We start from the raw sequence: 24,029 nt of genomic DNA, 5'->3' as shown, positions 1-24,029 counted from the left end.
CAAGCTGCACGTCATTTATAAGTATATTTTATAATCCAAAACCACTCAGAATTTCAACACAAAGACATTTCATATAAACCACACACTTTATCGACCATGAAAGAGAAAGGAATAGATAATGACGACAGTGGCCGCCTTGGACAACCATACTTTATTTTCCAGTAGATGACTTCCAGATGGAAATGGGAGGCAATGACAGACTTTAGACCAAGGCCACTCGACGGGACAGTCGGGTCTGCCCCTTTAGTGTCAACTATACTTGTGACAGACAAATCAAAAGTTCCGATTTCAAAGTTGTTGTTTTTTACTGTTTATGTAAACCTCAAACTTCAAAAGGTGGAGATTGTTTTAAAAAATAAAGTATAGTTTGTGTCTCAGGACAAATAAGTAAAGTATGAGTAACATTTTTTAAAGTAAAAGGGGAAATTAAGATTGTATGAATAATAAACATAAATTGTATCAATTGTATTATATACACAACATAATTTAAACCATTCAGACAAAACAATTGCTATAGATTTAGATGCTGACACTTGAAAGTCTTTATACTCTTCTGGAGAGAAAAAAACTCTTCCCGAGAGGTGGCACAGAGGGCTCCATGCAGTTGATGTTCACATTTCCCTCCTGACTCAGAGGAATGCTTTCATGTTTCTGTTATAGCTTCCTTCAATGTCACATGTTCAAGGAGTGGGTAACCAAAGGTCAGAGATATTCAAGATATTATTCATAAGCCACACATAACTTTCCAGTTGTTTGTTGAACTGGAGGGTCTGTTTCTCAAACACTCACATCCCCTCACAAACACACACACTAAGCTTTCAATATGCACACTATGAGCCAACATTGAGAAATTCTGTCTTCAGGCGGCTCAGTCTGGTGCCATGGCTGCGGATGATGAGAGACAGCAGCTCGTGTTTATCTTTCAGCCGCACGGAGATGTCGGTAGTCTCCCTCAGAGCTCCCCGGATGTCACTCACTTGCTTCATCACATATCCGTTCAGCTGCTGCTCCTCTCTCAACTCTGTTTCCTGACTTTCTTTAAATTTTACCTCCAGTTCCACCAGAGACTTGTCCACGTCTGAAAAAGCCTCGCCGATCTGAGAGATCTCTCTCTGGAGGAACTTGCCGTAGCTGTCCTCTCCGTCCAGGTCGTGCGTCACGGTGCGGCCGATGCTCTCCAGCAGGCGCGCCGTGTCCTCCGCCTGCAGCTTGGAAATGATGAAGTCGTCCTTCACCACGGAGTCCTTCTCTTCAGAGGCCCCACAGGGATAAACGTCCGAGAATTTAAACAGCATCTGGCACTCCTCCGGGTCTACCGTCTCCTCGTAATCTCCGTCCGGGACAAAGAAGTGGTGGAAGGTGCCATTGGAGATCTCTGGTTGGAGGGGCCCGGTGTAGACTGCCGAGGCGCACGGCAAACATGAGAGTAGGACGAGCAGCAGCGGGACGGGTTCCATTATGCACCTCCTCTCTGTCTTTGGCGAACAGCATCTAAACTGGCTGCCGGCTCCGGAGCACAGTTTTCATCCCGACTCATGTTACAATGTCTCCCGTCACTAAAAGGCGCAGACCGCCTGTTTAAGACCGGAGGGCCCCTGCTGGCGCTGGTTACTTACTCAAAACACACTCTCCAGCGGAAGTCGCAATGAACATTCTGTCTCAGTTTACACGTTTAGACTATTTACTTGAGTTATATTACAACGTAAAACAAATGTTATAACCAGAGCTTGTCGTCATAATCGTAAGAAATCACGATCTTCAAGATCACCAAATGTTGACTTGACATGAATACTTTTTTCACATAAAACCTGCATAAAACCAAAGTTCTCTTCAAAAAGTTTTTCATTACAGAAAATACAAGTATTTTCAAACAACAACAACAACAACAACAACAACAACAACAACAGTGCGGCAAGATGCATTAAAAGGAAAATATAAATTACAAAGCAAATACAAATAACAGAAGACTTTAAATAAATATTTAAAAACAAATCCTTGAATGAAGTACAACCACATGTCCACAGTCCACTAACTTAGCTCTGATTTTAGGCTCATAGCCATGGAGGAGTGTGAGAGGGAACAGCTCTCCCTTTAAGGTGGTCCCTAAAAGACCCTGCAATGCCAGCACAGTGGCTGCTAGGCTCCATTATTGAATGCCATTGTGCACTCAAGGGATACTCATAGGAGGCCATCCAGCATTCAATCATCAGAAGTCTGGGGAGAAAGCAAATGATCAGTTAGGTCTCTTTAGCTGCAGTAAGCCCTGCTAGCTGCAGTCCACATTGATTTGAAGAGAGGGATACAGATGAGTCGTCATTAGGAAGACATTTATTGGTGTACTGCTGCAGTTGGACCATATTATTTTCCAATCTAGTTCCCGACCGTCGCTGCCAAGCTCCCTCTCCCATGCCCTTTGGACAGCAGACTTAAGTGAGCAATCAAGTATACATTGTTAAATATGTGTCACTGTCCCCCAAGAGCCCAGCCGCGGACCAAAGCCTTTTCCAGGACATTTATTGTACACTTTAAATATTCAAGGCCTGACTGAATTCAATCCACTGTCAGTCCAAGTCTTGCATTTATTACCTTATTCTCACTCACTTGTATTGATAAATAAATAATATCTCTTATTTAATAATTCAGGAATGATGCCAAAAAGTTACATGTATGTATATCTATTCTACCATGCAGCTTTGTGCTATGGTCATAGAATACATACACAAATTAATAATTTAAAAGGAAATTATGGATCAGTTTTGCATTTCGTTTTCAATTAAATCGCGTAAGTAATTCCAAAAAACCACATGCAATAAAATACTAGAGGGTGACGTTAATACTGTACATGGGAATATCATTTCCAAAAGGTTACTTTTAACATTTCAAGAGAGAGGGGCTCTGAATTGATGCATTTCCATTGTATTCGCAGTCTTAGAGAGTGTAAGAGCCCACTGTGATTACTTCACTCAGGTGATTACATTACTGGCCCCTGGGCTGCGATACCCTCTACTGCACATCCTGTAGTGGGTAATTACACAGGGTGGTCTCAGATACGGCTCTCATTATGTTTTGCACAAACTGGAAACATATGGCAAGCTATAAACACCGAGCTGGATAAAGCTCCTTTGTTTGATCCATCCATTCATGTTACATAAAGTGTTTAGAGCAGCAGGGGGGATGTGTCTGTGTTTTACACACAACAATATTAAGATGATAAAGTTCCTGGAAAAGTATATGAATCATCTGATCTAGTCTGAAACTAAATAGGATGGGGAATCAAATGTTTGATCACATTTAGTACGATTTTACATCAAGCAGTTGCTGTGTATGTTTTATTCTCTCCAACAGTTCTGACTTGAGAGGCGCAGCAGACTCCTCAGACAGCTGTCGAGGGATGAAAGCAGGATTTACCTCGTCAACAGGCAGGATACAGGTCAGCTGTCAGCAGCTACAAAGCCAAGAGATTGTGCAGGAAGATGTCCAACAACTTGCTGGGATCAAAGGCTCAAAAATAAAAAGGCAGTGCAAGACAACAAAGCTGGAACACTATGGCTGCGAGGCAGAATCTGTCAGGAGTAATGTGTTGAAGGGCATACCCACAAAGGGAACTGATGAGGTAATCAGAAGCAGGTGTTTATGTGGCGGTAAAGGTCAACAACTGGAGGAGGTGGGCCTTTTCTTTAGACCAGACATGGGGGGTGTTGCTCAATCAAAAACAATAACAAAGAAGAGACGTCAGGAAGTAGTGTAGCATCATGGGAGTTCTTTTGACTACCATTGCAGTCAGCTTCTAATGGTCAGGATTCCTTCAGTATTAATCTAATTTAAATTAATTTAATATAAATTACACATTTCTCAAGGCTTAAAAAGAAGAATTTTGAATAATGTAAGTACACAACTAAAAATAAACCCATATACAACGATCTTGTGGTTTCTTTGGACAATATCAAACAACATACAGTCAAAGGGCCTTGAAACTAGCAAAGATAAATAGAGTGCACCTCATATCGATATTGTTAATGAATACTGAGGAAATAGGCCCAAAGCAGACTTTAAAGGTCAGGAGAGTTTAGTGCAAACAGGGTGATTAATCAAATGCAGATCTATGTGAGATGATATGGCTCTTTAGCTGCTAAATGCTGCACTGTGTAACCAGTGTGATTGTCTTTGGTTTAGTGCTGAGCAGGTAGTGTACAGAGGGGTATGGAGCTGCCTGCTGTGTCTGGATGTGACGCTGGTTAGAGCGAAGGGCTGAAACCCAAACAGTGAAGTTTCTCTCAGACAACCTAAACACTGAGCTGAGGGATGAGTGAGTGAAAATGCTACTTGGGATTGTAACTATAAACATCCTCTTTCCATTGGTAAGTCATGTCCTAACAGTATTAGAGCTTGTAAACCACCTAGACGTCAACAACAACAAAGTCAGTATTATGGTAATTATAAAGGTTGAATACACCAGAAACGAGCAGCCATAAACACTCAACATGAAGGTGTAGAAATATTTTGTAATCTTCCAACAAGCATGGGAAGCATCGTACGTGCACATATTTTGTATTTGGCACAAAGCCTTAACTTTGGTTCACCAGAGTGGAGCTTTTTGTTTGTTTGGAAACCACAGTTGTTCTGCTTTACACTGTTGCATGAAGGATACAAGGAAAGACAGCTTCCCGGCATGCAGCCTTTCTCTGTTTCTCCTGCTTCAGTTACACACCTGAATAAATAGAGCGTCTCATCATAAACAGACAGAGTAAACTGACCGGCAGTCAAAGCAGAGCCGCCTGAGGCCGATGTAGCAACAGATGTGACAAATATCATTTAGAGGAGTTGGGAGGGGTGTTGTTGTTGATCCTCTACTGTATACTGTTGTCCTGTGTGTGTGTGTGTGTGTGTGTGTGTGTGTGTGTGTGTGTGTGTGTGTGTGTTGTGTGTGTGTGTGTGTGTGTGTGTGTGTGTGTGTGTGTGTGTGAAGACATGATGGTGGTAATGCATTCCTCCTCAGATCTGATGTGAGGCAGCAGGAGGGTGAGAGCCTGCAGGCAAGTTTAGATCTGTGAAGCAATTGTTTATTCATGTAGACCAGGGGTGGGGAACCTTTTTCCTCTCAAGGGCCATTTCAATTTTTATAATATCCTTAGAGGGCCGTACAAGTTATTGACCTCTGCTTAAAAAAAACTAAAATCACAGCCCATTCATTTCATTCTGTGCAAAGAAAAAGCAACCTCTTAATCCAGATATCTCACCATGACATGCATGCACGTGCAGGGTGTGGCGTGGCCACCAAAACAGAAAGATATGGACACAAGAAGTGTGCAAATGTATTTAGTTTCCTATCCATGTGAACATGATTTAAGTGGGGGGGGGACCTAACCTCCTCTGGGGTCCGGGGGGCATGCTTAAATGTTGAAGTTAAAAGCATCAATCTGGTGCACTTTGAGAGCAACATTAGGAGATATATGGACACATCTCTCAACACCCAAACACAACTGTAAGCAGATTTTCTTTTAATTTATGGATATTTGACAAATCACTCCCCTTTCAAACTGTATTCTTCTTTATTAATAACTGTCATATAGTATTTTATACCTGTTTACTTTATTCTCTTATTTTTTTTATAACTATAATGATCATATAAAGCGCCTTTACCTCACTGGTTGTAGAAAAAGCTTCTTATATTCGTTAGCATAGCTAGCTAACCAGATGCTAATGATAACAACACAGTTATTGACTGTCTGATCAGTATGACAGATGAACAGATCGCCACTGGGCTTTCAACTAAAGACACAGACACGCAGAAACTGCGGCATGTGTATGGACTTATCGGTACTGCAATTTCTGAAGTGCTGGAGTGGCGTTCTGGTGCTCTCCGTCAGAACTGCACCCCTGTCAGTCGAGACATATACCACGTGATGACACGTTAGGCTCGTGTTGTGTTCAAGGACCCTGACCTTGGCCAGGAAAAACAGGCACTCGCTTGTTTAATTTTTTTGCGGTCTAGATTTCTTTCATTTTTTAATTTTTTGCGTGTGTTTATAAATTACCTCGAGGGCCGTACCAAATTGTCTCGCGGGCCGTATACGGCCCGGAGGCCGGAGGTTCCCCACCCCTGATGTAGACCTTCATTAAAACAAGGCTCTAGTCAAGAGGAACAGAACTCCTACTAATCAAAAATCAATGTAAAAAAGACACACACTTCTGCATAATGTTGTTTTGAATAATGCAATAATGAACAAACAGACAATCTGCCTGGCCGGTGGTCGTTATGAGTTTTGGAGCTACTGGCAGTATTCTGTCTGGAAATATCAAGACTCAATGCAAGGATGGATTTGAAAATAATCAAGTAAAACCCTGTCTAAATTGTACCATGTAAGTGTAGTGCCACTTATCAGCACAATGCGCATTTTTCAGTATTGGATGGCATGTCATTGCTGTAACTGCATGATATATTCAGGAGGTATGCTAATCTGGTCGAATTTGGCAGCCAATATGTTTTGCAGGAATACAGCTTTTACTATTAAACCCTCAACACTAATAGCAATGATTAATTAGTCCTCATTCAATTACTTTCTGTGACTATTTGGTTGATGATAATGTGTATAGGTGATTAAAAAAAGCAAATTTGGAATAAATGAAAAATTATTAATATGTAGAAAGAGACGTGTACTATAACACATCTAGGGACAATTTAGCTAAACAATTACTTTATTTAAAAAGGCCACATGCTTTTTAATCTGAGCTAACTCTGAAATTATCATAAGGCAAATTAGTTGATGATGCATCATTAACATTGTAAATGTCAAGAGCAGTTGCAACCAGTGGCGGCTGGTGGAAAATATTTTTGGTGGGGCTATTGATAGAGTGAGTAAAACAATTTTTTTGGGAGAAATGACCCCTGAAATTAGGACTTCTGGTGATGTAATGGCGCGTTTCCAGTGCAGCGCGGAGCTCGCTTTAATGCTGCGTTCAGACCGGACGTGATGCGAATATTCGCTTCGCTCTAAACCAGGGGTGTCAAACTCAAGGCCCGGGGGCCAAATCCGGCCCGCGACTTCATTTTATGTGGCCCCACAAGAGCTTGCAAAAAATATGATTTTATTATACGGTTACATGCTACTTTACAGAGGCACGTTGCCCATAAACTCCATGTCCCACAATGCATCTGAAATTTGACTTTTCTCTCAGATTTTGACTTTTCTTTTTTTAAATGTCACCTTTTTTTCAAAATATCACTTTTCTTTTTTGATTTTGACTTTTTTTCCAGAATGTGGCTTTTCTTTTTAAACCATTTTGTGACATTCTCACTGAAGAGACTTGCAATTATTTGCCCTAGACTTCTGCTTTCAGACGTAGTTAATTATGAAGTGGTGACGGTTTGCAAAGTAACGTTACGATCACTTCGGTTAGATAAGTCAAGTAGACCATGCTACACTATACTAATACTCTTACATAAGCCCTGCATTTAAACATGTTAATGTTACTTTAGTAAAAGTATGCTAGTATAATTAGGAAAGTGTTGTTAAAGTATTTAAAACACAAGTTATACTATTATATTATATCATTTGTTTTATTGTTATTACCGATGCAAGAGTTGACTTAACTGTTGTAGTTGGAGCTCATTTTGAACTAATGATTACTTTCATAATGGTTTAATGTGCTGACTATTTTCTACATTAATAGATGAAGGTCTGGTTTGTTCAAACCCTCAAAATAGTAGGACATGCTGTCATAATTACCCAGAGTCCGAAGTGACACATTTACAATGTTAAAGCTGTTAGATAAATGTAGTGATGTAAAAACTAAAATATTCAAGATAGTGTAGTGGAAAAGAGATAATGTTTTAAAAACATGTTACTAAAACAAAATCTCTTGTTTTGGACTGACAGTAATGATTCAAGAAATAGTAGATCAATACATACACACATCAATCTGTTGTGGATGGAACACAACAAATGGTGCTCTTACCTGTGATGCCTCCTCCAAACATTATAACCATTATCATTCAAACTATAAGTACCAGTTCTAACTACTTGACTTTAGATAAACAATTCAAAAGACAAAATCAACACAATTTATTGAAAGACCAATCTTTATTTTATGGTGCCTCTCCTTTTGTTTGTATTATTAAACCCTGTCAATCTAAAAAACTGAGAAACTCAACAGTTAACTTTATATTTCTTATTGTCCAAAGCATCTATTACACTATTTGTTCCCCTCTCATATTCACAGGATGGATGATTAGAGACTTTGGGGGAGACCTCAGCTTTATGAACGTCCTGTCTGTTGGTTTGGCCAGAGAGGGCTGAGGGTCTTTCCCTGCGAGGAGGACCAGGCCTGAGGGAGGAGGACCAGGCCTGGGGGAGGATGACCAGGCCTGGGGGAGGAGGACCAGGCCTGAGGGAGGAGGACCAGGCCTGGGGAAGGAGGACCAGGCCTGATGGAGGAGGACCAGGCCTGGGGGAGGAGGACCAGGCCTGAGGGAGGAGAACCAGGTCTGAGGGAGGAGGACCTGCACCAGCTGCACCTACAGAATTTAGCCCATGCTGGGCATAGCTGTTACCACCTGAGGCCTGTACTACGAAGCAGGATTTTCTCTTAGCCGGCTAACTTCAGGGAAAACTCTGGGTTTCCGGTCCTACGACGCTGGTTCTCTTTTTAGCGGGCTAGATCTCCATGGTAACTTATGCCGAGCGGCTAACCTGCCCCGGAGCAGGTTAGGTTGCAGGCTAAGAGCTCAACTCAGTGAAAGCACCGCCTGCTGAGCAATCAGAGCTCAGTGTGCGGAGTTTAAAGCGATCAAGTCATATTACAGGAGAAAGGAAATACAGAAAAACTGCCGTTGCAGGAAAGACGGCCGGCAAAAATTACCGACTGTGTGAACGTGAACATGAATAGAATATCACCTCCATCTTCAAAGCAATCTGACTTTTATAACATTAGCGTTAAGAAAGCTTCCTTAAATATCTGCCACAACATAAGTAACCGGATCAGAGTAACATTAAGTAGCCTACAGTCCGCGGCATATCACTTCATAATGTATCATATATTTCCTTATCTGAGTCAGCTGAGCCGTATCTGGCCGTGCAACACTCACAGTGTCACATACTGTATGCAGAAGTATTATTTTAAGCAACACATTAAGTTGACGAAACACTCGAGTCAAATGTAATTAAAGTCAGATCGTGTGTTAGACGGGGCAGTGATATCATAAACCTGTTAATGTACGCATTCAAACACTTTTTCTTTTACCAGCTGTATTCACCTTGCTTTGATCCTGGATAAAGTGTTTAAGTCATGGATGTTTAAGGTTTAACTTCTTAGTTGACTTTTCATTCAGGAAGTATGACGCTGCGCTGTCAGTACGCTTGTCCATGTTTGTGATTGGTCGAATGCTCCAAATACCACCCCTCATGTGAACGCGCACCTAACTAGATAGGACACGGCTGGCTTGAGCGATCCACTTGATAACCCGCGTCGTAGGACCGTTTAGCGAGAGCGCGTATGTTTTGGATTAGGCCAACCGGCTAACTCAAACATATCCAGGTTAGGTTGAACCAGCTTCGTAGTACAGGCCTCTGGACTCAAAAACATTTGTGTAAACACAAAACCTGCTTAATGCTATTTACACATTATTCTGCTCAATGCTATTTACCTACACATTATTCTGCTCCCAAACCCAAACCAGCAGGACAGGTGTTCAGACAGCCAATCAAACGCAATAAATCATATTTTACAGGTGAGGAAAAGCTGTTGGATCGACTTGCAGGTGTTTACTCTGCAGCCTGCACTTTATTGCCTCTGATTAGGAGACATTGAACAATAAAATAAAATAGATTTGTATTGTTTGCAAAGGCACAGATATTCATAAATTACTCATGTTTCTAATTGTTTTGTTTTCCCAATATCAAATCCAAGATATGCTGAACACAAACAGTATTTATTACACTTTTACTGCTACAACTTACCATTGCAGCATTGATGGTGACGTTTCATATGTCTAGTTGTGCAGAATGTCTTTAAATAACTGCTGTTTTCTCGAGATTTCATAGCGGCATTTTGCCTTGACCCTCTGTACATGTGTCCGTTCCTCCATCCGTCAAGCTCTGCAAAGTCATTTGAGTGTGCCACTTCTCCCTGCGAAGCAGGCCCGGTTCCAGAACAACATGACTTGGGGTGTATCTGAGATTAGAGAGGGTGCAGTGGTAAAGTGCTATTTTTACAAGGGGGGTCCTCACCTCCTCTAGGGGGGTCCGGGGGCATGCTCCCCTGGGAAGATTTATTTATTTTTTAATATTGAAGTTAAAAGCATCAATCTGGTGCACTTTGAGGGCAAAATGAAGAGATCTATGGATACATCTCAACACCCATATGAAACAGAACTGTAAACAGATATACTTTTTCTTTATGGATATTTTACAAATCACTCCCCTTTTAAGACCGAAATGTCTACAGGCATAGCAGAAGATGGCATCTTTTTTACTGGTATTTTTTAAATATACCTGGGCAGGCTCTGTTTTGCCAAGGTCCTCTGGCACTTGCAGGTCGCCGAGGGGTAGCGGTGTTTGGGGCAACAAAGACGGCTGTGGCTGCTCCGCCTCCATGGGCAACTATTATTACCTGCAGTAGATGCAGTGTCACTGTTGGCGATGGTTGTTTTAACCATTTGCTGATGTCCATCATTGACTGCTGTGTAAGCACCTTGCAGATGACGAACGCGCAGCGGCACAGGTCACGCGCCCCTGACATAATAACGTTACTTACCATTTAAATTGACCAAATAAATGCAGCAGACTGAGGGTGCAATGCACCCTTATGCACCCCCGTAGAACCGGGCCTGCTGCGAAGCTTTACTCAGGTCAACTCATCTGTCACTCATGCTTCACATCTTAATCTCACCCCTCTTTCACCCAGCTATGGTAACACCATGCCTGCTGTACTGTTATCTTCACCAGCTGCTGTGGAAAATGCATTATGCACAAAATATTAGAATTTGGATGCATTGCTTGAAATGGCTCACTTATGAAAACAGATTTTCAAATGTTCCCACTTTTAACAAGCTGAACAAGGCTTGTCTTAAGCTGTCAGCTCAAATGCTTATAAGTCATCTTGAAAGGACCTCACAGGAGCCGGTTTAGACTCCAATCCAATGAATTGATGAAACATATGCTGACAGCCTGAGACGGATACGTTTTTTGAAAGTGTAACAATTTAACAAGACTTTACACAAGTCTACAGACAGCGGCTCTGTGAGGCTTCACTCAGGCACAGCAGTGCTTAGAGCTAAAGGCTAAATGCTGTTATCATTTTTACCAGGTTCACCATCTTAGTCTAGTAAGTTTACATGAAGTACAGCTGTGTCCGATGAGAATGTCAATACTTTTGCATGTATTTGATCAAAAACAAAAACCTGAAAGTATCGGGGAACTTCGATTAGACATGTGGGTGGCGCTAGATGTAAAATCAGGATATCACAAATCAAATTTATATTGAAGTCTGAAGGAAAGGTGAACATCTACAAAATGGACATTTTCCGATTGTTGTAGAGACAACGGGAATCAACAGAGTCAGTGGGGTTCAACCTCTGGAGATCATGAATGTCTGTGAAAAATGTCATTGCAGTTCATAATAGATGCTTAGAAGTTGTTTTGAACCAAAGTGCTGGATAGACCAAAAGACCAACAGACTGACTCCAGAGCCAAGCTGCCACTCTGGCTAAACATTGACTGGGCCTCCTCAGGTGGAGTCAGTGAGACACATTTTAATCAACATTATTAAATGTTATGTTTGTGAAAACACGTATTTTCCATTCCTATAAAAGATCCAATCCAATTCAGGTTGTAGTCCTTCAGTACTGTTTGAAACAGTTTCTTACACTCAGCTAGCTGATGATGATTTGTGGATGTCGTTAATGTGACTCTTTTGTCCCCTGCTGGTCATCATTGGCTCCTATTCCTGTTTTACACCTTATCTCTGTTGGATTTATGGCCACACACTCCGCGAGCCCACTGATTGCCTTCCTAACCCGCACTGCAAATCTCAGCGGATCAGTCAGTGGGAGGTGCTGTTAGGTACCGATATCTAATGTCTACAGGCTGTATGAGACAGAGTGGTTAACAAAACTGATTTATGAAGCCTTGGTTTGAGTTACATCTCTGGAAAAATGCTCAATATGTGAAAAGCGCCGCTTGAGGAACAGACCCACAGGTTAACCTTCGCCCTGCAGAAAGCCCCCGACTGTCAGCAATGTGCAACTGAGCTTTAGGTTCCATTTTGTACATTTTGTGTTAAACCAAAGCATTTTTCTTTTTGTAGGAAGAAGATACCAGCAGCTTCATCCTATTCGCCCAGCATCTGTTACTGTGCAAACACATGTATGTGATTATGTTAATCATAGCATGTGATATAACATAACATGTGATATAACATAACACATGTTTGTGTATTAAATTATTCAAGGTACACTGCTGATTGTTTCACCATTGAGTTACTGGGATTTATTTTAGGTTGAAGTGGCATGTTTATGTGTTCCTGTTCCTGTCACAAAAAGAACAGATAAAAACCTAGTAAAAGTACTTTTACAAATGATACTTGGAATACATTTTGGTGAAAACACGTTTTCTTCTGTGTGCAGGATGGATGTATTTAGGAGGTATACTTGCAATGATGCATTTTTACACGTTATTTTTCTCTAAAGAAAGTTTACTTATTTATTTCCCCACATTTTAAGTTGTGTTTTGCCTCATTTTCATTATTTTTGGTCAAAGAATGTATCATGTTTGCTTAGATTGTGCCTACACCTAAACTTTTTCAGCATCCTCTTCAATATTTTCCAGTGCCACACTACGACATCTACCTTCCTTAATATGGGACAGTTGCACAACAAGAAAGAAACGCAATAAATCTTTTTCTGAAAATGTTTTTCTGTGGGACCCAACAGTGGTAGGTTTGTGAAATCAAAAAATTTTTAGGTCAGTTTGTGACGTCTGTTGGTTTGAGACGTGAAAGCAAATATCTGGGTGTAGTCATCCAACAGAAATACCGAACAGAGGAAATAATTTAAGTATTAAGCATTTTTCATCAGAGCTTAAAGTAAACCATTTCGTTTTTTCTTCTTTAAATGTCATGACATGAGCGGAAAAACAGTCTGAAGTGAGGGCTGAGCATAAAGAAGAGGGAAAATCCTACATTACTTAAATAGTGGGTTTCTTCCTTTTTTCAACAACATGTCATATGAACTCTCTCTGGCAAGAAGATTTGTGGTATGTGATAATAGCGAGGGGGAATAAAGAAAACAACCCCTGCTCTTTGCTGCACTGTTCTTTGTTCTGTAAGCAGATTTAGTGAAACTTCATGAAGAAGATACCATCCAGGCCCTGCGGCTGTTTGTCTGTTGTTAATATCATTAGTTAGTAACACAAAGGAAGAAACCAGATTTGCTTTAAAAGATACAATCCATGATTTATTACAGAAAAGAGTGATATCCAAATTATTTTATGTTACATTATTTTTATACATTTCAATATGGTTTTTACATGTAAACAGGAACGAAGTAAACAATGTTATTGATACACTTCATGTCACGACTGGTACCACCTTATAGTACAGTTTAATCCACGCTCTGACTTCACTGTGCTTCCACGTCAAGTACATCACTTGCTCAAGCTTAATTCTATTAGGAGGCATACAGGAAGCATAATCCCCCTAGACTGCTATATTTTCCGAGATGTGCAAGGTCATGCCATTATTACTCATTATGCAATATCCATATTGTGCTATCGCCAACAGTGGAAGGCATGAAGGCAGCCTTTCCACCACTGTGCAGCATGTGTTATTGAGAAAGTGAACATATGCCTTTAGACAGGAGTAGATAAGAAAGGATAAGTGGCTGGGTAAGTCAAACATCCAAGGTCTTTTACATTTATAATATTTATCTCTATCCCATTAGCTCAAACACAGCTGTTAGAAAGTAAACATTGTCTACAATTCTCATTCCCAGTGGACAAATCTTAGGATTCAAAAGTGTTGTTTCCAGACCAAAATATATAAATCAGACTGAAACTTTTATTTAGAAAATACTCTTACTCTTCTGCTTCATCAAGAAACTAGACATCATGTCCAGACCTCCAAAAGGGATTAAATGAAAAAGGGGGGGAGGGGGGTGATATGTTTAAGATGCTGTTAATGACTTAACAGGTGTTAGGTCATACAAACTCTACTGTACAAATGTACCAGGCCATAAACATCTGCATCTGTTCAAACTCAAGGATACCAACATGCACAGATCTTTAATGTTCACATAGCAGGGAAGAAAACATGGACTAGTTTTTCTAAATACTGGAACGAGGATTACAAAATCTCTCTAGTGAATGACATGATTGCGATCAATGGATTGAACACGATGACCTGAAAGCATCATTACTTCTTAACCAACAACCTGCAGTTTGTCTCCATTTTACCTGCGATTCTGCTCGGATATACTTTTCGTGATTATGCAAAGTAAAATCAAACATGCAGTATCTGTGAGTTTGCATTATAGTCATGCACATGGACTACAGTGCAGAAAGTATATTTCCTAAAAAGCAGGACACCTTTGATTACATCTTAGAAAATATAAAACATTCAGCGGACACCTGAGAAATGTGGACAATACTTTGTTTATCTGGGGGTGAATACGGATGAACTCATACTGATAGATCATAAAAGAAAGTATAAAAATATTACATACATCATAAAATGCAAAATAAATAAATACAATTAAATCATGTAAAATGATAAGTAAGTTTGTCAGTGTTCAATCTAGTGCAATGCGGTCGGGGTAGTGATATCTTTCAGTAGTTAGTTTGGTGTAACTTTCCCGTCTACTTAATATTATTTACTGTCATTTGATCAACATGACCTGTAGGCTACTGAAGCTCTCGCGCCGAACCCTCTCATGAATACTCACTCTTCAACTATGTGTCTCACCATGAATGAAACAGGACATTATTTTGACTCACAGATGGACGTGTCGCTCATGCTGCCCATTTTCCTGAGTTCCCAAAAAACATGCTTCTCCCTAACATCAGTGGTGACCACAACAAAGGTCACAGCTTAAAACAAAACCTAATTTCTCAGTTTATTATCAGTAAAAGTCAGGAAGCAGCTGAAACTGCATCAGTCCGTGTGCTTAGCAAAGGACTAGTCATGTATTATGTTGGTGGTGGTTCTTTGTGAGTGAGTAACAGTGGATGGATGCTCTTTGCAAGCTGAACATCCAAGCCACAGGTATGTCTCAGTGGTCCAAGTTTCAACCACGCTCCAGGGCTTCCAACAACAAATGAAAAACAGGCTGCGAGTGCAGAACGGAAGAGCAGATTTGTGGCTCCTGCATGCGAGTGTGTACATTGTTCATGATGGGAGTCACGTTACAGCGTATGCCGTGTTTCAGAGCCATTATCTGAGACCCGAGTAGGGACTGTGACTCACATCCAAAACAAATCCTAACAGGAGAGTTCAGAGAGATTCACAGAAGATCACAAGACAGAACGACGAGAGAATATTTCTTGCACTTGAAAAAAGCACGTGCACTCGTGCAGCACAAACAGGCACACGTGATGTTGGTGACACAATTGTGGTGCGCACAACTGTAGGCACAATCAAATCGCACTAAAGTTCACATTTCTTCACCTCAAGACAGTCAAGCTCAGTAGTAGCACAAACAGAGTAACACACAGCTCACACCTAGAACAGACACACCAGGCTTCATGACAAACACGGTCTATCAAAAGATACAAAACAATATTTCCATGCACTTTATATATTGTCAAAGATAATTCTTTGTCAAAGTACTAAATGGATGTTCACATCCTCCATGATGAATGCTGTTTTTTGTTTTTCTTGCCGCAAATATTAATCAGCATGCTTCAAGGGCAATATACAGTCGCTTCGCAGGAACAGTGTCCGTTGTTCTAGTTAGCCACATCACTAGAATCTCTTTTGCAACAAGAAACGCTAAGTGCGAAAGTAGCGCTGTCACATATAACCAGTGACAGGAGGAAAACACGGCCATGCTGCGAGCGGCACCAAACGGAGCCGAAGCGGAGAGCTAGCTGCCACATAGAGAGAGTGCAGGGTGGGTGCCAAAGGTGAACAGTGGTGATCTGCAGCCCTTGATCTGCATAGTAAACATTACAATTGCACAGGTTTTTCCAAGTGAAGCCGAGACACAGCACAGACGACCCCGGGGCAACCTGCTGGGTGAAGCCGGGCGAGGGGTCGGGGGCGGGGGGTCAGAGCTAGAAACCAGGAGCAGCGCCAACACTGGACGTGGAACAGATGGCGAGCGAGCGGCCAGTTTCAGGAGCCTGAAACTGGGTTCGGGTGTCTTTGGTGTACGGAATCAGCCGAGTGGAGCTACACTCTCAAAGCTAAAACACATAAGTAAGCAGGCAGGGGGAGGCTGTGCCTGTGAGTTGGGGGCTGTTTCAGTGGAGGGGTTAAAGCTAAGGCCACTCATGGTGATAACGCCGTCCTTTCTTCTTCCGCTCCTTCTGCAGGTGAGTCAGCTCTGATTCGTACATCGTCTCCTGCATCAGGTACTTCTCCCTCCTCATACGATCGCAGAGACCCTTGGGCATGTCTGGGATGAGGTACGCTATGAAGGACTTGATGCCATACACCAGGTGCTGAGGGAGGCATTAATCAGTTGTGAGTTACCGTCCACAGATATGACGAGCTTTAGTTGCCAGTATGTGTTGCACAGTTCGATAAGCATGAAAAGGATAACACCAAAAGAAGGACTTTTATGTGTATGTATGTAATGTTTTATAGGTGTATGTTTTGCCAGTTTTCTTGACTATATAAATCATTGCACAAGGCAGTGTTGTTAGAGGAACATCTTGACAACTATTCAAGGAAAGAAGAAAGAAACATGGTGCCTATTTTTAGCGGGACCACCATGCCATTTGGGATTTATTTCTGTGGGTTTTCAAGTGAAATTCCTCAAAACAAGATCACAGCTTTTAACGTACTAAAATTGGGCTTGTGAGGTTTGCATTTATCAAAGACAGAACTAAATTAATTAAAATAAAAATATAATCCTACAAAACAGTCATACTTTTTGGCTGGTTACCACACAAAAAGGAAATGCTGACTGACCTCAAAGACGATGATGAAGGCCAGCCTGGCAGCCAGGACGTGCCAGAACTGCAGCGTGAATTCGTACGGCACTGAGCTCCAGGGCGGCGCCCGGTAGTCTCTGTACCGGCAGTATATGGACAGGCTGCCGTTCATCGGGTCCCTCATCTCAAACACAGACAGGCTGCTGTTCATGTAGCCTCGCAAACACCTGAGGGAGGAAAGGAGAAGCTATCAGACTGTAACACTCTGCCGGATACACCTCAAGCTTTCACATTATTTGTAGTGCTTACTCGTTCTTGTGGTGGTGTCCTTTGTCCACACACGGGCCATATTTGAAGGCATAAACAAAGCGGGGGATGTAGTCTGAAGTGATGGCGATGACGAAGGCGTTGGTGATGACTGCCAACACGCCGATTCCTTCCAGGATCCCATGCCAGATACCTGACAGCCCAACCAGAGCAGAACAAAGAGTCAGAAACCTGCATGTCCTCATACACAACACTTTGGAGCTTTAGTTCTACGAGTCTTGCAAAGCCTTTGAAATAGAAAGTGCATAATGCAGAACATATTGATAAACAAATGAAAAGGAAAAAACCTAATGTACTTATGCACAGTAATAACAACCTAAATGAGTTTAACAACGCCCTGAAATGCAGACTCAAAATACTTATTTTCTGGCGGCATTACAAAAAGTGTGTGCAGGCTACTGTGCTGTCAGCGAAGAGAAATCTCTCTGCCCTTTCTGCCATAGATAAGACTCTGTGTGATCTGTAAATGTCAGCTTGAACTTAGAAGCAGCTTTTTTCTCTCTTTGATTCAGTGTGAGTGAAAGATAATGTGTCCATTACAGCTCAAGAATGCTGAATGTTACAGCGTGGATTCCTCCTTTAATGACAGGGCAACGTGCCACAAAAAGCATTTGGTCATATATTATATGGCAGTTGAGGGCGGTGTTAGTAATCATAAGGGGAGATGGGCTGGTGGGAGGCGGGAAGCAGCATATGGTGGGCACAGAAGCAGAGGAAACGGGAACATAGCTAATTCCATATGAAAAAAACCGTGTTGTTCCTTCAGTGTTTTACTGTTAGAAGAGGCTGTGATCTAAAAACACAACAGAGTCACAGAGGAGAGGAAGTGTGGGGGCAGTCAGAGATCACATTGACCTATGTCAGTGGCGCGGGCCGGCATGGGTCTCCTCCACTGAGTGACAAACTTGTAGGCGTCAAGACGAATCTCAATGATGTTGTTGAGCAGAGCCAGGAGAGGAGCCAGAGGGAAGGCTGCTACGAAGATGGTGGTGAAGCCAAACTGGAGAACTGCAGATAAAAGAGGCGTTTGGATGAATTTCAGAGGATGTCCGTCTTAACTTTGGCACACACATCGTACATTCTTTGATTTCTTCCATTCCTTCTTAAGCAAAATATGACATTTAAAGAGGGTTTAATGTTTTACCCATTTCAAGGTATTCATCCACCAGTCCATGGGCGTTCATGGGCTGCAGATTCCAGTCTTTGTCCCACTGAGGAAGCTGGGCTTTGTTCTCTACGTTGGGCCCTCCGCCACCTCCTTTCTTCATCTTCCTTCGAGACCACCAGTTCTGCAGCAAACTGAAAACGTAGCGAGTAGCTAACTGTCAACGCAAAGCAATTATTTCTGACAATTGACTGAGCACTGCAGAAAGCCTTTTCCTATGCCGCACACAAGAGGATTAGGATTTAATGTGTTTCTGCAGGAGAAAAAGCTTTTCATTCGCTAATGAGCTAAAGGACAACAACACTAAACAGAAATGACATCAGGTTTGTAAACTGCCAATCACTGGAATATACAGCACTGGTGGCATTTCTAAACGGTTCACAGAAAGAGAAACACATGATTATGAAATAATGTTACTTACGGATAACCGAGCTCCATGAAGTTGTTCCAGATCTGTTTGAAGAACATGATGACTCCCATTTGCAGGCACAGATCAATCAAACAGCCACTGGGGTGACACTGAGAACAATACAGTTAAATTACAAAAGTGTGAAATCCATATTTCATGCCCGATAATTCAAATCCACGACTGAATCCTGGGACACACTTTATCCCATTCTGATAATTACAATTCAAAACCCCAGTAATTATGTGGGAGATTAATGATTCATATAGTATTAGGCTGATCATTGGACAAATTAATTTATTGACAATTATAAATATATTTGATAAAAGAAGGCAATAACCACCCCTAACTAGAATTAGTGATGCCTAATTGCACTCACCTCCTCCAGTCTCCATCGATTAAAGAGTTTATTGTATTTTCCCGGCCGGCCAGCGAACCTGAACAGATTGAGATTGGTATTATTAACTGTGAAATCCAATCTGAGAAAATGAAGGTACTTAAAGGTGCAAATTATGTCTGATAAACCACTGATTGGTTATATTTCTGTACAGTTTGTGGAAATACTGAAAGATGAGGTCCAAAGAACTATACAGTGAGAAGGGAAAGGGAAGGAGTCTTGGCGGATGACATGACACTTTGAAACAAAACATCTTTTCACAATCGCTCATTCAATTCACTGTAAACGGGAACAGTTCATGGCAGCCAGCCTACCTTCCGAGAAAGAAAGCGATGTAAAATGTGGAGCTGTTCAAATTTACAAACTGGAACAGGAACATCTTCAGAGAAAAGCTGTTCTCCCACTCAGACTCTGTCCGTGGGTGCTCTGAGAAGGGGAGAAAAAGGGGTTGTTGGGAGGGAGAAAATAAATCTTTGTCAACCATGTTAGAGATAACAAAAGGTAATCATGCATGCAGAATGCGGACAACACTCACCTAAATTTGTCAGCAGATAGGCCACCTTTTCATACACCTGACAAGATGATAGTACTCGTAAGCATCAACATGGAAAAGGTTGAGGAGGATTATGAATATGAAAAAGAGAGGCAAACAGGAATCTCAGCAAGCACAAAAACAAAGTCTCTCTGGCAGTGAATTTGATATTTCCTTGAACAAAGTTCGGAGTAAATCTTTCATGGCATTCGACAAGATATGTAAACATGCCAGATGATGCTTGTCCGGACACCCACCACATTGAGAGACATGATGATCATGAAGTTGATGCAGACGCCGGTGCCAGAGGTGGCAAACTGCCAGTTATTCTTCACAAAATACCAGTTGAAGGAAGCAAACTTTTCCATGGCAATGAGACGGAAAACCACCACCGCGAACACGGCAGTCAGAACGAGGGAAATCTAAAGAGCGGTGAGGAAGAAAAGGAGAAATAGAGGAGAGGATGTTATATGCATGTGTGTGATGAATACTTTAGATTAGGTTGTTTGATGTCATCTTATAATGAATTACAGTGCAGAATAAAGAGGAATCCTATTGATTAAGAAACAATTAACTATTCAGGTGAACAAAAAACTCATCATTCAAATGTCATCAGTAAAAAATCCATCAGGAAGACATCCTATTGATCAATTCCCTTTTCCTCCAGCAGGGGGAAATGTTATGCCGCTGCTGGCACATCACAACCCTCCAAAGGTGGCACAGCACAGGGAACACAGCGATCTTACTCTGAGCCTGAATCCCAAAAGGGGAGATTATTCAAAGATCAAAGGGTTTACCATGAAGAATATTCCAGACACAGACACCATGAGCCGGCTGAGTTTGTCTGAGAAGGGCTGGAACGGCTCGGGCTTCCCGGAGATGGGGTTGACTCTTTCCACCCTGGAGTACTTGGCTTCAAACTGAGGCCTCAGCTCCTCCTGATGAACAACACACATTACAGTCAGTGCAATTAATTCCACTTATAATTGTGTAATCAGTGTCACATTTAAAAGATGTGCTGCATGAATTAAAATGGTGAGGTAATTTATTAGAGGATAGGCTGAATCACCTCTTCCTCCTCCCAGTCGATGAGATCCCAGTCATAAGTCAGTTCTGCCCTCCGTCTTTTCCAGAACTCCAGAAACACAGTGGCTGCAGACGGGATCAGGATACACTCACATTATAGTTTGGTATATAACAGATAGTGTGATTAATATGAATGAGACTGCAGTTGGCCGTTCACTGTGGACACAGAATCATCACCAGATATCCTGAGTGAAACACAGGCTGCAGTGACGTCCATCGGCCATTAAAGAAACTGATTGCAGCCATCAGTTCACAGACCGCTTAACTTCTGTGGGAAGGTTGAGGAAGAGTAGCATACAAGCTTTACTTGTACAATATTTCACTCTAAATTGTGTCTTTGTCAGGCAGGTGCCTCTTTGTGTTGACTTCAAAAGAGAATCTTTCTGTGGGCAGAATTCACTTGGGAGCCATTGTTCTCTTTGTGTGGAAATCTTTTGAAACTCAAGCTGCTCACAACACCAGAACTGATGTTGGTAATCTTTCTCTGTGAAGATGTATCATGTATTCTGGTTTATCACAGATATATAACACAGAAAGAAAAGCATCTTTCTTAAGGCTGAACGGCACGCACGCTCCAGAATCAATATTAATGTGGTTCAATGATACCATTAGGGCAAAGGTAGTGACAGGCGGAGCTCGGAGTGGAAATGAATACCGCATGAATATCACATATGAGCTACGTGAGACACTGTAACACTATAGTTCTGATTCAGCCCTTTTGTCCGTTTTCATTGATACATATTATACACATTATACACATGGGATTTTTCAGCCGAGGGAGCAACGTCTAAAGACTGACAGGAGTATTCAATCAGTGCTGTGCAGCCTTAACACAGCGCTTTTATACATCTGAACATTTACATTTGCTTAGTGCTTAAACAGTTAATCAATTAAGCCACAACAATCCTTAACTATTTTAACAATTATGTAATATTTCAAACAATATTGACAAACAAATATAAGTTCCAGATACTGAGTTATTAGAATTAATTTGTATTTGTATGTCTTATACTGTTGGTATGACAAAGCAAGCAATACCATGACATGGACTCAGGGGTTATGGCATTTTTAACAAAATTACCAGCAGATTACATTTACAGTAAATGTTAGTTGTAGCGAGGTCAGCTCATATTTTCACTACCCTATAAATCATAGCCAAATTAATTCACAATAAAGATATTTTCACAGTATTGATATATTAAAAAATATATAAACAAAACATTATTTTGATAGTCATATTCTTCTTTAACCAAGTTTTTCGGCAAATTAATTACACTACAAATATGAGTGTTGGGGTGTGGACAGTGCGCCTGAAACCATAACTGTCGAAAAGATTACAAAAATAATAAATACCCTCAGGGATAGTGGAAAGACGATATTATAATATGTCCATTATTATCCTGGTATCAAAATCTCCTTAAATATCACAGTTATGGTCAATACCTGCATATTGCCACAGGTATATTCCAGCTGTACACAGGTGCAGTTATTTGTGATACAATTAAAGTAAATGTAAAGGATTACAGTGATAAAGCTACATGTAGGTCACACAAAGCAATTGTGGCGTTTAAAAGCAGCAACAAGTGAATCCTCTGCTATGTTACACTTCAAGATGTTGAAGTGTAACATAGCTTGACCCACTTTTGTGTGAAGAGAGAAGAAACCTTCTCAGATGCCGACATTCGGTCCCTTAGGCCAACACATTTTTCATATCTTTCTCTACCACACACTCACACACTCACACACTCACACACTCACACAGACACCAGAGCTAGTGCACTCACTGAGTGGTGCAGTACTGTTATTTTGGCCCACATTGCCAAAAGCCTCCATGCTGGGTTCAGAGCCGCGGACCCCCCCGGCCTTCAGTTAGCCCAGACACAAACACAAGTGTGTCCTCTTGTTACAGGTGATTATTTACCACGCTGTCAGGAAGATGGATGTGGGCCAGACGCTGCTCATACTCTACATCACTAGGTTAGTATAGCTGTGGGAACCATTGCTGCAATATACTGCTATCAGTGCACAATCCCACAACTCTGTCAGCTGCACGATACCGACTCCCCCTGGAGAAATGTTTAATTATCCGACTAATTACATCAGGATGGCACTGGGAGTGTCAGCACAGACGTTCAATCACAGAAAACCTGTCCACGATTTATTCACTGACAAATGATGAGCAGAGGGAAGATTCTGTATTTGCATTACAGAGGGTTTTACTTGAATATTGAAATCTCAGCTCGTCGCATTTGAAGGAGTTGAGTGGAGAGTAGAAGCATGAGCTCGAGCACACTGTTGAATTCTAGGAGGGTTTGAATCAAGCCAAGCATAGAGTTGGTGTCAGACAACAAATGCTCACAAAGTCAGGACAAAAAGGACAAAAGAAAGCCTCGACCTACCCCAAATAGCCATGAAGATGGCAAAGAACACAGTGCCGCCATTATCAAACAGATGGGTCACCTAGAAACACAAGCACAGGAAGAGCTGCTTTTGGAAATGGTAAACTAACAGATGAAACAGAAATGTGACTTTGAACATTTTCCAATTTCAACAGCCTCAAATACATCGTGCTGCAGAGGGGCTCTCATGAGACATTTGAAGGAAACATGTTGCTGAGTTAGATTTAGACTTGAAGAAGATTGATACCAGTCTCAAATGAGTAAGGTAAATAAGAAGACAGATCCTGCAGCTTAGCTTAGGGTAAATACACTGACAACAGGTTCCAAGAGGTAGCTTCCAACAGACATACATGAAAGTAGTGTTGATCTTCTTGGATAACAGTTGGTAAATAAAAAAATAAATAATTGAGTGTATTTCCAAAAATGTTTCAAAATCTGAATTAAATACTTAAAAAGAAGATATAGTCCCTTCAGAGCTCCAGGCTTTCTTTGATAATGAAATACTCTAGAACGTTTTAAAGTAGAGTTAGCTTATGGGGTGGCGTTTTAGTCCTAAACATGTTTGTAACACGTTTGTAAGGTGCTAGAAGCGGATGACTCTTACACACAAAAATGCTGAGTACTGAC

At 41.3% G+C, this 24,029-nt stretch overlaps 2 protein-coding genes across 3 annotated transcripts in view; both read right to left on the bottom strand.

The window, feature by feature from the left end:
• fibina (fin bud initiation factor a) lies at positions 1 to 1,580 on the bottom strand. The gene has a single exon (XM_034084669.2). The coding sequence runs from the start codon at positions 1,455 to 1,457 to the stop codon at positions 831 to 833; it is 627 nt and encodes a 208-aa protein (XP_033940560.1). The 5' UTR covers positions 1,458 to 1,580; the 3' UTR covers positions 1 to 830.
• An 11,843-nt stretch (positions 1,581 to 13,423) lies between these two features.
• Positions 13,424 to 24,029, bottom strand: part of ano3 (anoctamin 3) — a 51,600-nt gene continuing 40,994 nt past the window's right edge. For both annotated transcript variants that reach the window (XM_034084623.2, XM_034084624.2), the window contains 13 exons: positions 23,403 to 23,463; positions 20,987 to 21,069; positions 20,715 to 20,855; positions 20,175 to 20,339; positions 19,921 to 19,957; positions 19,700 to 19,811; positions 19,368 to 19,425; positions 19,004 to 19,101; positions 18,562 to 18,716; positions 18,273 to 18,425; positions 17,400 to 17,550; positions 17,128 to 17,317; positions 13,424 to 16,655 (listed from right to left, as the gene is read on the bottom strand). In XM_034084623.2, coding sequence (XP_033940514.1) covers positions 16,473 to 16,655; positions 17,128 to 17,317; positions 17,400 to 17,550; positions 18,273 to 18,425; positions 18,562 to 18,716; positions 19,004 to 19,101; positions 19,368 to 19,425; positions 19,700 to 19,811; positions 19,921 to 19,957; positions 20,175 to 20,339; positions 20,715 to 20,855; positions 20,987 to 21,069; positions 23,403 to 23,463 — 1,587 coding nt within the window. In that variant the 3' untranslated portion in view covers positions 13,424 to 16,472. The remainder of the gene's footprint in view (positions 16,656 to 17,127; positions 17,318 to 17,399; positions 17,551 to 18,272; positions 18,426 to 18,561; positions 18,717 to 19,003; positions 19,102 to 19,367; positions 19,426 to 19,699; positions 19,812 to 19,920; positions 19,958 to 20,174; positions 20,340 to 20,714; positions 20,856 to 20,986; positions 21,070 to 23,402; positions 23,464 to 24,029) is intronic.

Source organism: Pseudochaenichthys georgianus, chromosome 6 (genome assembly GCF_902827115.2).
Source record: "Pseudochaenichthys georgianus chromosome 6, fPseGeo1.2, whole genome shotgun sequence".
Classification (NCBI taxonomy): domain Eukaryota; kingdom Metazoa; phylum Chordata; class Actinopteri; order Perciformes; family Channichthyidae; genus Pseudochaenichthys; species Pseudochaenichthys georgianus.
Note: the sequence above shows the minus strand (reverse complement) of the source record. Positions and strands in the feature narration are given on the sequence as shown.

Excerpts from the sequence above, each read along its gene's own strand:
- fibina (XM_034084669.2), bottom strand. The coding sequence starts at position 1,457 with ATGGAACCCGTCCCGCTGCTGCTCGTCCTACTCTCATGTTTGCCGTGC.